The sequence below is a fragment of the Varroa destructor genome, unplaced genomic scaffold (genome assembly GCF_002443255.2).
Source record: "Varroa destructor unplaced genomic scaffold, Vdes_3.0 BEIS01000007.1, whole genome shotgun sequence".
Lineage (NCBI taxonomy): Eukaryota > Metazoa > Arthropoda > Arachnida > Mesostigmata > Varroidae > Varroa > Varroa destructor.
The window spans coordinates 32,536,756-32,550,809 of NW_019211460.1; the positions used below are offsets into that span (position 1 = coordinate 32,536,756).

Consider the following 14,054-nt stretch of genomic DNA (forward strand, 5'->3'; position numbering starts at 1 on the left):
TTGGTTGGGCGCGCGTCGAACGCGAACGCATGACGCCGACCGAGCTGGATCTCGACGAAGACAACAACCTGAGCAGAACATAACGCAGGCGACAAGTGCCAATGTAAATGCCATCACCGGACAGAGGGACACGCGTCTTGCCAACACACACACACACACACAAAAAAAGACAAAGACTGAATAAGAGTACAAGAAGTAATGCGGTCAGACAAACGAAAAGAGAGAAACAAAATAGAAAAAAGGAATCGTGGGCCAGCTTAAGAAGTGTCCCGTTACTATCATTTCCGCGCAGTAAGGCTCCCTGTGTGTTTGTGCATTCTTTCCACAACTAGCTTTTGGTATATGCTTGTCATTACCATTTGCACAAACCGAAGCAATCTATTGAGGAGCTTCACCGTCAAGGTTGTTCCCGACCGCTCAGCAAATGTGAGGCCAAACGTTGAGGGTATAAGGAGTAACAGCGTTTCCTTTAATACGCCTAGACTTTATAACGAGGCGCCTTCTTTTTCGTCGGAAGCCTTTGCTAACCTGGAAAAGCCATGCCAGGTCATCGTCACCATCGATTGGGACTTGAAAATGGCAGTATTTCTTAGAATCTCAGGTATTCCCTCCTTTTCATACACATTCCTTGGACATTACCTTCAATGACATGGTTTTCAATATGGTGCGGCCCGTAATTCGTAGCCGGCGGAACCTGGATGTGAAGTGAAGAACAGAGCGGCAACTAGGGGCCGAAGACCACAACCTCTTGTTCTGGACTGACGCAGTATACTTAGAGCAATGTCGCCGTGGGTAAAAAGAAAGGCTCTCCGATTGTCAAAGTCACCCGAATAGGATCAAAAACGTGGAGCTGCAAATTTGTAGTTGGCTGTTAGCCCTTTCTGCTCTTCGTCAAACCATTGTGGCGAGCGGTCAAAAGCAGACAAGGATAAACGCAAAACGTGGTTTCAGCCCGCGCAGCAAATGAGAACTGATGCTAGACAACGCTGAGAAAATGGTCCCTGTGTACAACCAAGTGATCGACGGACGATAAAGACATGCCTCTACATCGTTACCGTTCATGATAAAAACGAGTTTGGTAAGGCGCCGATAAGAAGGCGGTGGTGATGATTGCAAATGATGGCAAAAGAAGGTTTGCGTTCCTTTCTTTATATTATATCTACGCTCGCTGGTTCGTTGTCAGCGTTTTTCTCCCCTACATTCTCTATCGCACATTTCTCACGTCGCTCTATTGGGGAAATTGAGAAGCGGCGAAAGAGTGCGCGGGATAAGTAGTCTCGAAGGCCAAGAGTATGGAACAAATCTGAAGAAGGACAGTCTCGAAAAAGAGAACGCAGACACTGGTGATAATTCTAAAGATCACTGTCACTAACGACAGTAGGAACTCAAAAGCCACAAGAGGTTGAGATGGATATTGGAAACTTGGGCGAAAGCGGACATGGCCCGGGTTGATGAAATCTATTGTTCCCTATATACGTTCGGTGGACCGAATGTTGTCTAGATTTTATGCAAGGATTACATGTAAGGACCATGCACATATGAAAGCATATTAATGTAAAGGTTTGTATGCATACGGCGAATGTGCGTTTACAGATTCTTATTTTAACTTAAATATCTTGAACTCATAATACCACTAATAATACTTTATCGTATTCGTATCGATATATTGACGGACGCTATTAAATTGAGATATTTTTTTATTTCAACCCGATTCGACAATTATGTTCCTTCATCACGAAGAGCCTAAATGACGATCTTTGTTTTTAACTGTACAGCGATATACATATCGTACTTATTTAAAGCCAGACGGTACTTCCTTTAACACACTATTAGGTTTTGTTGCCAATCAGTCTTTGCTACCCATTGAGTAAAGCCTGTAGCAAGGGGTGAGTGTAACGACTTCCGTTACTCCGAATTACCTTGTAATTTCCGAGATTCTCTACGCTGCACTCCAATGAAGCTTCCCTGCCGAGCGCCGCTGTGCGATTTTTTACGGAACCGACAAATCGTGGCTTTGGTGTATACGACTGCGACGAAAGCTCTGTAATATAGATAATCAAGTTTACACGCATAATATTAGTAGATAATGGAACGAAATAATCGCATGATTTCTACTCGAAATCACCGAGTACCAATGACCCTAATTGCTAAATCATATCTATGAAACATGTGACAGGGTCTGAGCAGATACTACTACCTCTGTGTACGCATACCATTGATAGTCGTGTGTCCGTCTTGGTAAATCTGACGAAATTATAATAAAAGCACGAAAACAATTGTTTTCAAGCATAATGTAGTATAAGCCGAGTAATAGAATTGCCTGATTCCGATAACAATTGCCAAAACGATCCCCTGCGCAGCCGTAGCAAAAAAAGTCACTTAAAAAACTATACTTAAGTAAATCTAAGAACTATACTTAAGTTAAACGAAGACTCTAAGAAAATGGACCATCTATTTCAAATGATGGATGCTCTAGCTAACAAGAAACAAAAAAAGCCATCCCAGTAAGGTTAATTAAGGAAGTAATAATGGCTCGAGCTAGCTACAGTACATTAGATGGTTCAGCCCTTGGAAAACCGCATCGTTCTACTTCATCCGAAAGGAGAGTCCAATGTAAATTGCAGTGTTTTTCTCCATGTTTGTTTACACTTATTTACACATACAAAGGGTTCTCTGTATTGGGACCGCGTCCGACGCAACTGTAAGCCAACGCAGATAGAAACCGTTTTGTGCGAGGAACACATATATCGCATTTAATTTAACTGGCCATTTACAGTCATCTTTATTAGAATAAAATCTATTCGTACGTAGGGTTTTTGCTGTTCAATGTTTCCTTTCAGATAGGAGAACGACATACGCGTCTATTGACGCTGCTCGTTCGCGTCGACTGTCGCAAACATCTAGCGATATGGGCCACCCAGAAACAACAAGGCATAGTTCCCATGATGTGAGCTCTCTTCGCGAGGTTTATGCATATCGCTTGATGCGAGAGTCTACTACGTACAAATAACTGTAGCGCCCAACTGTTTCACAACGACGTCAAGCGAAATTACACTATAGAACTTCCAGCGTCTAGGATGGAGCAAGAAAAGATAAAGTGATATGATAGTTGTCGCAGAAATACTGTTTCTATCAGGCCGTATGCGTTGGCGTATCGCGTTGGTTGGCCACCAGCGTCGCCACAGCTACCCCGACGCTATGAGCAATTCGTTGTCGCACATCCCATCTTGCCCTGCCTATTTTATCATGCACATGTAGTACGATACATAATATGTAATACCGACCAACGGTCCTTGTAAAAATTGCCGCGCCAACAGCTTGGCAAAGGCCATTTCATCTAGAAGAGTATGCACACCAGCCCCTGTAACATGTGACCTCTGTTCAACCATGATTCTTCCATTTCCCTCTGCGCCATCTTTGCCTATGCACATTACTATGGCAACGCGTGGCGTGTATCGTCCTCACGTTAGCGGAAAAGACTGTCGTTCGTTGGCGTTCTCAATGTCGCCACATGCCACCACTGCTACCATCACGTCAGACGAGTGATGCCAGCGAATTTCACCCTTGACTTGACTTAATAAGTGCCCGCTTTTCTCACTTTTTCTACGCGCTATCGACTAAAGGAAAGAACGCTTTTCCCAACCAGCGATTAAACTCGCGATAGATGGCGGCAATAGCAACAACCCTCTCTCTGATTTTCGTACGTCCGCCGTCCAGCTTCTCGTACAGTGAATGATACACTTAGTCACTAGGTCGGCAGCAACAACAACAACAGCGGCAGCAGCGATCCGGACATAGCAAAGTTTCGTGTAACTTCCGTTTTCACACCCGCCCCCTATCTCCCACTGCCCACCTATCTTCTCTCAGTTATATCAGTTTCTTTGCCAGCCTCCAGCAAGCACATAGTGAAAGCTGGCAATTTTTATCTATGCCAACAACAAAAAAAACACGAGGAGAATTTTCCGCTCTAGTTCATAGACAGAACATGAGGAGTGGCTGAATTTACATTGTACATTTCTTTTATCTGAATGAGTGTGTTCTTATTAATGATAATATAAAACCATTTAGCCGGCTTTTAAGAAACGTGTATTGCCACTATTGTCCTTATGGTTAGGGTATATCTTTTTTTCTTTTCATTTCGTTACCTCTGAGCAGAATATTTCTAAGCTGGGGTTCGTATCAAAACCTATTTTTCAAGGTTATATTCTAATTTCAATCAAAGCGTATGTGTGCTGCGCATTGTATCCACTACACCGAACGGACCTCTACGCTGCATACACATACATCAGCCCTACCGGATTGTTGTCTTTAACCCCCACGGGGTTAGCTTTCGCTATCCGCTTTCCACTTGTACCCTTAAGTGGTGCTGACTGTGTCCTTTTCCCTGTTGTTGTTGTTGTTGTTTCCAGCTTCTTAAAAACGAAAGCTGGTAGAAGAGGCCACCCAGCTGGCCTTGATAAGATCTCGACTTTGGTCCCTAACTCGGACCGTTTCTTTATTCTATCCCCACAGCATCTCGTAGAGTGCTTCTCTTGAGTGTGTCTACCCCATGCCCCCATACTTTCGCAGTGCTAGTAGTACGAGTGCTTATTAATTTCCCCGATAACTGGTGGAATAAAAGAACTATAGACGGGACGTTTCCTTCATTCTCCTTCTGTTGTCCTCTGACTGCGAAATGCGACGGAAAAATGCGGCAAACAAACGATTTCATGAGAACTATTAAAAGAAACAACATATCATCTTATCAATGATTATTACAATTACAGTAACAAACATTACATATGCACAAGACTGATTTTCACTATATAATGTGAGCGCTGAGATAATGGCTTTGGGTATTTGATATCGATGATTTCTGATAAACAATTGTTTTTTTTTCCATTATTTTTATAGACCTTGATGATTTTTTTGCGTATTTGCATGAAGTTTGAATAAATATTGTAATACATTTGTACACATTGTTTCATATTCACGTAAAATACTTGTTTTTATTCCTTTCTAACAGCACCGCTCCCTATATGAAGCTAAGAATATTGCCGGAATAGCTTCATGCATGTCACCCGCAAACATACATCTAGTTTAGTGAAGCAGGTTTAATTTATTATGTGTTATTATTATTATTAATTATTATAAGTGACTTATTTGCTAGCTATTATATATTTTTTCAATTTCGTTGTCTTGTTAAATTAACATACGATTATACTTAATCAAGGAACTATATCCTACGTAACTTTCTAATGCGGCCTTTCTAGCGAATACTATCATCCCGAAAGCAAAAAACACTATCGTGACATGCAACACAACCTGACTTATATCGTTGACCTTTGCGAACTTCCTAAACCTGTAGGCAACAGTAGAGAAAGCTGTAACAATGACTATGATCCTTAGAATTAACCGAACGCGCAGAGGAGGCGCCAGTATTACGTACAATATAAGACGATGCCTTCCACATATGTATATATATATATGCGTCTCAGCCACTCGGCCGGCTGGCCTTCTCGCTGGCATCGAAAATAGGCCTTTAGTGGAGAACACATCTTTGATACCTCGAAGCTATTGAACCGCAGAAGCCAACCGCACATATGAAATATTTGATCTTGATCAATTAACATGTAACTGCTAACTATGGTTACAACAGCATCTCATAAGTTACAACTTTGTTACATCATCGCATTAACTCAGGCACAAGGTGAAAATAGGCCTGATGCGCTAAATATTACAGTGTGGACAAACGGTCCGTCGAAATGATCTTAGGACCTGCTTGCTGGAACTTATATCTATCACGAAAACATCACATATATCTGTGATAATAAATAATTACTGTTCGAGATACCCATCCTGTCGGTGTTATGTGATAGATAAAATTGTATTAATTTTCCGCTAAGAAAAGGTCTCAAAAATACTCCGAAAAATGCTCTTAAAGATGAGTTGAAAATTCTGAGTACATCATTACTATGATTGCACCATATTTTTTTAGAAAAAATATGTTTATGTTGTCTACTCTAACGTTTTATTGCATTTCTACTTGTGAGCGATATCACAGTCGTTATCGTCGCCCCGTGACTGAATGAACGTGTCCTTTGGCGTTCTATTTCGGTGAGAAAGGATAGAGACGGATGAACGGGTTAGGATCCATGGCTCCGTAAGTGTTCGATGAACAGATAGTGGTCGCTTTCGCTTCTAATGCTGCCGCTGCTTGTGACCCTCCCTTCTCGAAGCTGAACAGAACGGTGGTTGGGTCAGCATATGTGCGCGTAAATCGAGCGGAAAATTAGTTTAAAGAAGAAACGAGGACCGCTGGAAGACACTAGGGGAGCCGCAGGCTGGCACCTCGTGGGGACGTCGTCACGTGATGCTCCCATCATCATCGCTGCCGCAAGGCAAGAAGTGATGGGGTCCGCGACGAATGTGAACGCGTGAGATAGATAAGCTGGGGGGACGAAAAGGGGATTTAAGGACGACAAGGGAGAGAGGGGAAATAAAAAAAAAAAGTGACACTTGGTCAAACAGAGGCACACCAGAGCAGTAGTAAAGAAACAAGCAAACATGAGAAGGACAAGTGAAAACAGTTTAGGGACAATGAAAACGGGATAGAAGTCATTGGATTGGCTTTATTACACTAGTGATTTATTTTGTGGGGGCATCCTGCAACTCTCCTTTAAGTGAGTGCGGTGTCACCGAATCGGCGGTCAGCCGCCAGCGATCACACTGCAATGAAGTATCATCATGAAAACCTGCAGCTCCCTGTTGCTGCTGCTGCTGCTTGCCCTTGAAGGTTGGTTTTGCGCAAATCCAAGAAAAAAGGAGCATGTTTTTCTCGATCTGGAGGCAGCTTTTCCGACAAGCGTGAGGTCCTGCGTCTCTTGTTCCCTCTCCGTTATTCCAGACAACCCGAATTCCCCTTACGGGTACTCTAGATAAGCAGAGACATAACGCAATGTTTAAGATTCCCTCTCGCCCGTCAGCTAGGGACAGTAGTCTCACATTACATTCGCAGCCTAACAAACATAGCAGAAACTGACGATAGCCTTTTCTCGTACTGGCCTTGCATTCTCCGCTGTCTTGACCTTTCCCCTGTCTTTCTCATGGAGATGGTTCTGACCGGCACTCGTCCGCTCTTACATCGCTCTTTTATGCTGGCTTCTTGGCGGACACCACCGCTTTTGGTTATTGGATTTTAGCGACCTGCTAAGCGCTTCTCGGAGGCTTAATGGTCTGCAGACGAAGTTGAGCCGTTAAATTTCCTTACACTTGGTGCGCACTCGAGATGAGATAGAATAGAGCGTGTCACACTAGCACGGACGCTAGTGGCAACCCTTGCTCCGTCTCAATTACAAAAGAGATCGGGCGCGTGACAGTACCTAGCTCTAATGCAGCCTGCCAGATCCTAAAACAAAGCCTTAGAACAGGGTTACGACAGTCTGTGCCACAGGAAGAAATGACGACTAGAAACGAAAGAAATGGTGTGCTTGCAGATCGGCTGGCCACATAACCAAATGTGGCAGTAGAGGATAATATCAAAAAGCAACAGGGAATTAGAGTCAAGAAGTTCGGATGGTGAGAGACAGTTACAAAAAGGGTGGTGCAACGATACTGGAAACAGAGGGAAAGAGCAACGGGGCGGATTATGGTGGTTCAGCACATTCTTTCAGGAACATGAGCGAGTTGAAGATGGAGCGCAAGTGAGAGCAAAGTAGATGGAGAGTGAACAGGCATGAGTAACGGCATGATCTGTCTGGGAAAGCCGTCGTTGAAGTGCAAATGGTAGCTGTAGAAGTGGTGAAAATGGTGGTGGTGGTAGTAGTAGTAGTAACAGAATGGTCTGACGTGCTTTCCCCCCAGACCCTATCCCTCCTTGAGACAACCTTAGGTCGAAAATTGAACGAGTATTGGGAAAGCCTCTACTGCGATCTGGGAAGAAGTAGGGTCTTAACCAAGCGAGCACAAGAAGTGGCACACAGACGCACGAATAACTAGACCGACGCTGGTCGTCCAGTAGGTCTGAATGCCTAATGCCGGACCGTACCAACGACGAGCGAGTAGGAAGGCTGTGATTGAATGCGACAGAAGGACTAGCGTCGACTACGACGACGACTCTCAGATGACATATGAGAGGAGAAGCAAACCAATGAGAATCCCTCTTGGAGATGGGCAAAAAGGGACCATAGGGCTGCCCTCCGCACAAGCGAGAGGGGAAAGGCCTCCCCGTTTACCGTCTGTTGAGACGATAGTACGGGGGAGCTAGCTAGCTGGCTGGCAACGAAAAACTGGACGAAAGAGTAGCAGAAGATAACTAAGAAGAAAAAATATGGGGAAAGAAAAAAAGGTCAGAAAAGCAACGGGGATGACAGGGAAGAGCGAGGGACCGACGGGGACTTGGGGTAACGAAGCGTCTTGTCGCCCAGACTTTTTTCTCTATTCTATCGTTGTGTGGCAGCGGTGTGGTGGCGTAGCCACATCAGACGTCGCACCAGTTTAGGAGGATTTGATGAAGCAGTGCGGCGCAAAACGATGATCAAAAGTTATGGACGTAGAAGAATGTCGAGGCTTCACTGCAGCGACTGCTGGAACGACAGCTAAACCCAGGCCACTCGCCAGTGATGCTTTCTGAACGACTTGACTAGGATTGCCCGTTTCCTATGAATCGGAGGACTAACGGACGCGATCAGCCGTTGTGAGCAGTGACGACAACGACAAATACTAGTACTGTTATTACCAAGGTAAGAGAAAAACGATAGTCCGAATATGAGAGATCGATAAAAATACGAGAGTTTTTCCATTGGGAACAGTATGTTTAAATTCGATTGTTTAGCTGAAAGCAGAAAAACAAAGTGAGAGACGAGTGTTTTTTTGTTATCACAAGCGGATATTCGCTCGCATTTTAAGATAAGTAACATCGTTTACCATTTTCTTTCCAAACGATTTAATTTATAGCGGAATTAGCAAATCTGGTTACCATAGTACCATAGTTTAATATATGTTCCATTTATGTTTTGGAGAATGTGAAGGGCAGAGCTCAAATTATATATACCCATTAATTGAGTCCAACAGCTATGTCCTCATGTACCGCTATCTTGCTATATCGAATAGCATCCATAAAGCAGTAAGTGGCTAGTAAGATGCTAGAGAACAAGAAACGATCGGCGTTTCATTGCGTCACCCTGCTGTTGATCATTTGGCAAAATGATCATAGAGCCAAAGTGAGCACGATCTGTATTCTTTGTCTGTCGGACCCGGGCGCTTAGTTATCGCAATACGTTTAAGCGATGTATCCACATCGATGACAACCAGCGTCTTCAACAACCATCGACCACTGGAAGATCAACATAAAACTGCTGGTCCTGTGTGCTTCAAAACGCCATCACTCTTATCATTTGCTTTTTTCTCCCCTTCTCAGATTTTAAAACAAAGCGTTCGTCGGTGGGTTTGAATGTCTGCGTGCGCAGTCTTGAGGCAGGCTTAAGTGCTGACGTCTTGGGAAGAATTACCTCTGCTACGTCCGTCAGCGATGCCGCCCTGCCGCCGCAACGCAAAACAGCGAACTCTAGTTTCGAAGCGTAACGCTGTACATGGGTTGGCAGAGAAACTCGTTGCGAGCGGCTGTATTCCCACGTGCCGTCGTCACCGCCAGCGGAATTTGAACACTGCCTCTCGGTTTGCCGGCGACTTCCACCCATTCTACGGCACGCCACATGTCATGTTCCTCAACCATCTACCAACAAGCGCGTACACACACATGAGCACGGATCGCTTGAGCAATGGCGGTGGCAACTGGGTCTGCTCTCACAGGCTGACAGAGCGTAACAATGGTCTTGGCCTAAACGATAGAGCTGAGGAGAGCGAACCTCAAGAAGCGACTGGAAAACGCCCCGAAGCCGACGACTTGTTAGTAGAGCGTACGAGGTTAACTAGCAATGGAGCGCCCCAACGGAAATAGGGTAGACTACGGCAGCATTGAGAGTAAAAATGTGGGTCCAGAAAGATAACAATGAAACATTTGCATTTAGACGCCCGAAGATAGAGATTAATGCACTAAGGAGTTAGCGAACCTCCAAACTGGCATAACTCTGCAAAGGTTTTAGTTTGTGAGTTGTACTCTGAAAAAGTAATCAATTTATTGAGACATATTTTTGTTTCAAGCAAATGAATTACCATATTGATGCTTTGAGAATGTTGTTGGCATAGAAGTTTCCGCCATTTCTCAGCCGGTAAACGACGCTAGTCTTTCTAATAATGTTCCGCTTCAACAAATGTACCATTGTAATTTTCATTTTATGTCTACCCTCAGCCCTTCTTTGACCTTTGTTTCCGTTTAACTTGTAGACACACAATCTATATAGACCCATGAATGTTACATTATTTAAGATAAAGTAGACGTAATCTATATATTTTAAACAAAGTTACCTGAAAGGCAATGTCGTCTCTATAACCAATATATTAGAGACTACCTGAAGTTCGCATAGTTCCAAGAAAAAGATGAAAGGTGAAATATCCACATATAGCAAATGCTGCTTTGAATAGCAACAGATATGCTTTGAATATAAATTACAGTTTAACATCGTCTTGGTATGGATCTTTTTTTCTGTTTCACTGCCTTCAAACACGTGCGTAATTAAAGAACAAGTAAATGAACATCTGAGCATTTCAAGCTCCCATATTCTTGCGAAGGTTTACTAATATCGAACAGTATAAACGGACAAAATAACCAAAAAACACACTAATTTCGTGCCATTAAAACAATCGTTTATATTCTAACGTAACGTACTATTATACATGACTATAACATTGTATATTACGCTATTTGTGCTGGCTTTGTCAAAGGACATTTGCGATCCTGCTAAATAAAGGGTGATCACAGTATCTATTTTTTCTCATCATGGTTAAAATTTACGGAAGAAAAAGACTTGTAACTTATTCTAGGGCCTTAACTAGCCTAGGGCAGAATTAATGTAGACGGAGTTTGATTTATTCTCGTTGTCGCCTTCTTCTAGGTCTCGACTCTCTTATCTACTATTTTAGAAATGTTTTCCTTAACTACTATCTGAACCGTACCTGATAGGTTCCCTAATGTTTAATCAACAAACGATTACGGAAGTATTTGTCTGTTTAGCTTATTTTGAGTGTCTTTTTTTTTTGTAAAAGAACGATAATATTTTCACCATTGTTCCCATATCAATTAACCACGCTCTAACGACTTACATTAGACTCGCAGTAAGTATCAAGCATGGCTAATTATTATACACGTAGATTGGTCAAAAACTAAAAAAAAGCTTAATTCTAGTCGAAGATTTTTACCTTAGAAAAAAAAACGTATGAACGTATGTTTGGTTCAAAATTACGCAATGTATTGCGGCTTTCAGATTTCCGTTTCGTGGAGAAACAAAGGTGCAACAAGATATCGGGAACAAAGACAGCTGGAACAAGCCCACCAAATCACCCTTTGCGGTGACGTTGCTGGCAGGCAACATCGTATTCTCAGCTCTTTTTGGTAAGCTTCACCGTCCTCGACAATCGGCACACACGAACGGCTAACTACCCTAAATGTATGACGAGTTTTTTTCTAGTGTTTTTTTCTAAATGACTATAAACATTGGCAAAATCTTCAACCATCCTATGATTTCATCAATTTAGTCTTCTTGGAAACGCCGTATACAGCCCTAGCGGTATCCATTCTTGTCGTCGATGACAAATCTGTGTAAAAAGTATACTGCAACTTTGACTAGCGTGGGTATTCACTCCACACTTTCCCGTAATATTTTATACTCAAGAGTCATTTCCATAGCTTTATAGGCAGCATTATGACCGGTATATTGGTTTTGAGAAGTTTCAAAACTGGATTAAGCTTCCTTTTCTGATGTCCGTTATGTATCAAACACCAATGAATGATACAGAATATCAAAGTGAGTCAACAACGCTGTCCGATAGCCAATTCAAGATTACGACAAACGAATGCAGCTCATGTAACATTTGTATACAATGATTGAGATCTGCTTATTTTCATCATCAAGTAAGCATTGTTCTCATTCTAAGTTGCCTTCATTGTTTTGAGTAACTGCTGCACGCTCGCTGCAGGAGAAGGCCCGGAGCCGACCAACCGTTCCAACGCTTGGGTCAATCAGACTGCCTCTGATGCTTTCCGTATTCGTAGCCGAGCGAATGTGACCGCGGATGATAGAACGCGTTGAGGGAGAGGGTAGTCCGGCATGAGGCTTACGTTCATCGGCCAAGGCTACGAAGCGAAGAACTAGCAAAAAAAAGAACGACTCTTTTGTATCGTTATAGGCCTGGACGTGCAGGACATTGCAGACACTGCAAGGTTTCGCTAGAACGTTGCCGCCGCTGCCTGTGACTGAGCTGCAACTGCTGCTTTGTACGGTATGGGTGAACCTTCTGAATGACAATGAGATGTACATGATGAGTGCATGACTGAGTCGGGTTCCTCCCGAAAGAGGTGTGCCCGTTCGTGTAGATGTTCGCTTGTGTACATAAAGCATATACTATATAAAATCCATGTGTTCGTATCTCTGGCTATGTAAGAGCAGATAGTCTTCCCTTCTGCCGTTGATACCTACTGAGTCTAGCTTCAGTTTGAAAACATTACGCCCTTGGTGTGCCCTCAAATGTAGAAAGAGAGATGTAGGAATCGCAGGAAGGATAAAAGGCCGAGGTACGACATTGAGGGCGCCTGCCTGCCTACCTCATATTCAGCATTTGCACGTCTTACTTCATTCGACAGTTTTCTGACTTCGTCTTCCTCTACGCAGCTCTGCGATCTCTTCGTCGCTTTTCTCTTGACTACGTGGTTGTGGTTTGCCCGTAGCCTCGTTTCTTCTTCTCTTGACGCAGCACCCATTCCAACCTCCCGGACCTCCCACTGGCCTCAGCACGGAAGGCCCTTGCTTGCTCGAAAAAGTCTTCGCTTCAGAAGTGAAGAATCACCCCCACTCACATCCCTCATGTACTACCTTATGTGGTAATACTATCTAGCCCTATAACCAGAAAAGAGGAACTGTCTATAGTCTTCGCTGAGTACGCGTGAGTACTCTCCACTATGGTGTATAAACTACTTCTGTGTATCTTGCAAAGGACCTGCACTTCTCCCGCCCAGTTTTCGGACCTCCACGGCTACATCGCAGCGCCTGCCGTCCCATTCAGCCAACCGTCAATTACGTCTGTGACAAACTTCGACGAAGCGGTAACGCACGGATGCAAAAAGGAACGCGAGACGGACAGAAGAACCAGTAGAAATATAGAGGGGAGGTATAAAGAGAGAGGGAATAATAAGGGGGCCGCGAAATTGTAGAGGCCACCGGGCGAACGGAGCAAAGGAATACGACTCACCAAAAATGCTGAAAGCCGTAAAAAGCAAAAACGGCCTCGCTAACAGTAAACTTCTCGTAGAGGCTCCATAGATCGGCTGCACGCCCGCACACATACAGCTAAACAAAACGATGTACGTGCACAATCGAAATGTATCGGAAGTTGACACCGTAGCGTACCCTGAACTATGCATACATTTTGGCAGGAACAAAAATTGGTTGAAATAAACTATGAAGCCTTTTCTGCTTAGCCTTTGCCAATTGCCCATCTCGAATAAAAGTTTCTCCCGCTCACGTTACATATTGCATACACATACACATATACATGTATATATATATATGCTTTTCCCCTGCGAATGTTGAAGGATACTCGGATATAAGTGTTGTAGATGTGAAGGCCGCTCAGAACGACTCTCAGAGATAAGAATATATATGTGGGACTGTAAAAAGTATATCGGGTTCAGCGAAAGAATTTTTCGAGACGAACACGACAGGCAGTGTGGACTACTTCAATGACGAGTCTTTAATCCCTAATCTGCAATGTACTGCGTTGTAAACGGGAACAGTACGATGAAGATGAAGCAATCGAAAACCTCGTGACGTCAAAAGCGAACAGAATGTAATCTAAATATGTCGCACATACATCGATAACAAATAGGTTGGTCAGAATGAAACCAGGATGGTGAATCTTGCGTCAATTTAGAAGCTTTGTCATTCTCAACTGTTTGTATATAC

At 43.4% G+C, this 14,054-nt stretch overlaps 1 protein-coding gene across 4 annotated transcripts in view; it reads right to left on the minus strand.

The window, feature by feature from the left end:
- LOC111254566 (lachesin-like) overlaps positions 1 to 14,054 on the minus strand; it is a 72,206-nt gene that overhangs the window by 30,014 nt on the left and 28,138 nt on the right. For all 4 annotated transcript variants that reach the window (XM_086974801.1, XM_086974800.1, XM_022815526.2 and 1 more), the window contains exon 2: positions 1,920 to 2,041. In XM_086974801.1, the coding sequence (XP_086830927.1) occupies positions 1,920 to 2,041 (122 nt within the window). The remainder of the gene's footprint in view (positions 1 to 1,919; positions 2,042 to 14,054) is intronic.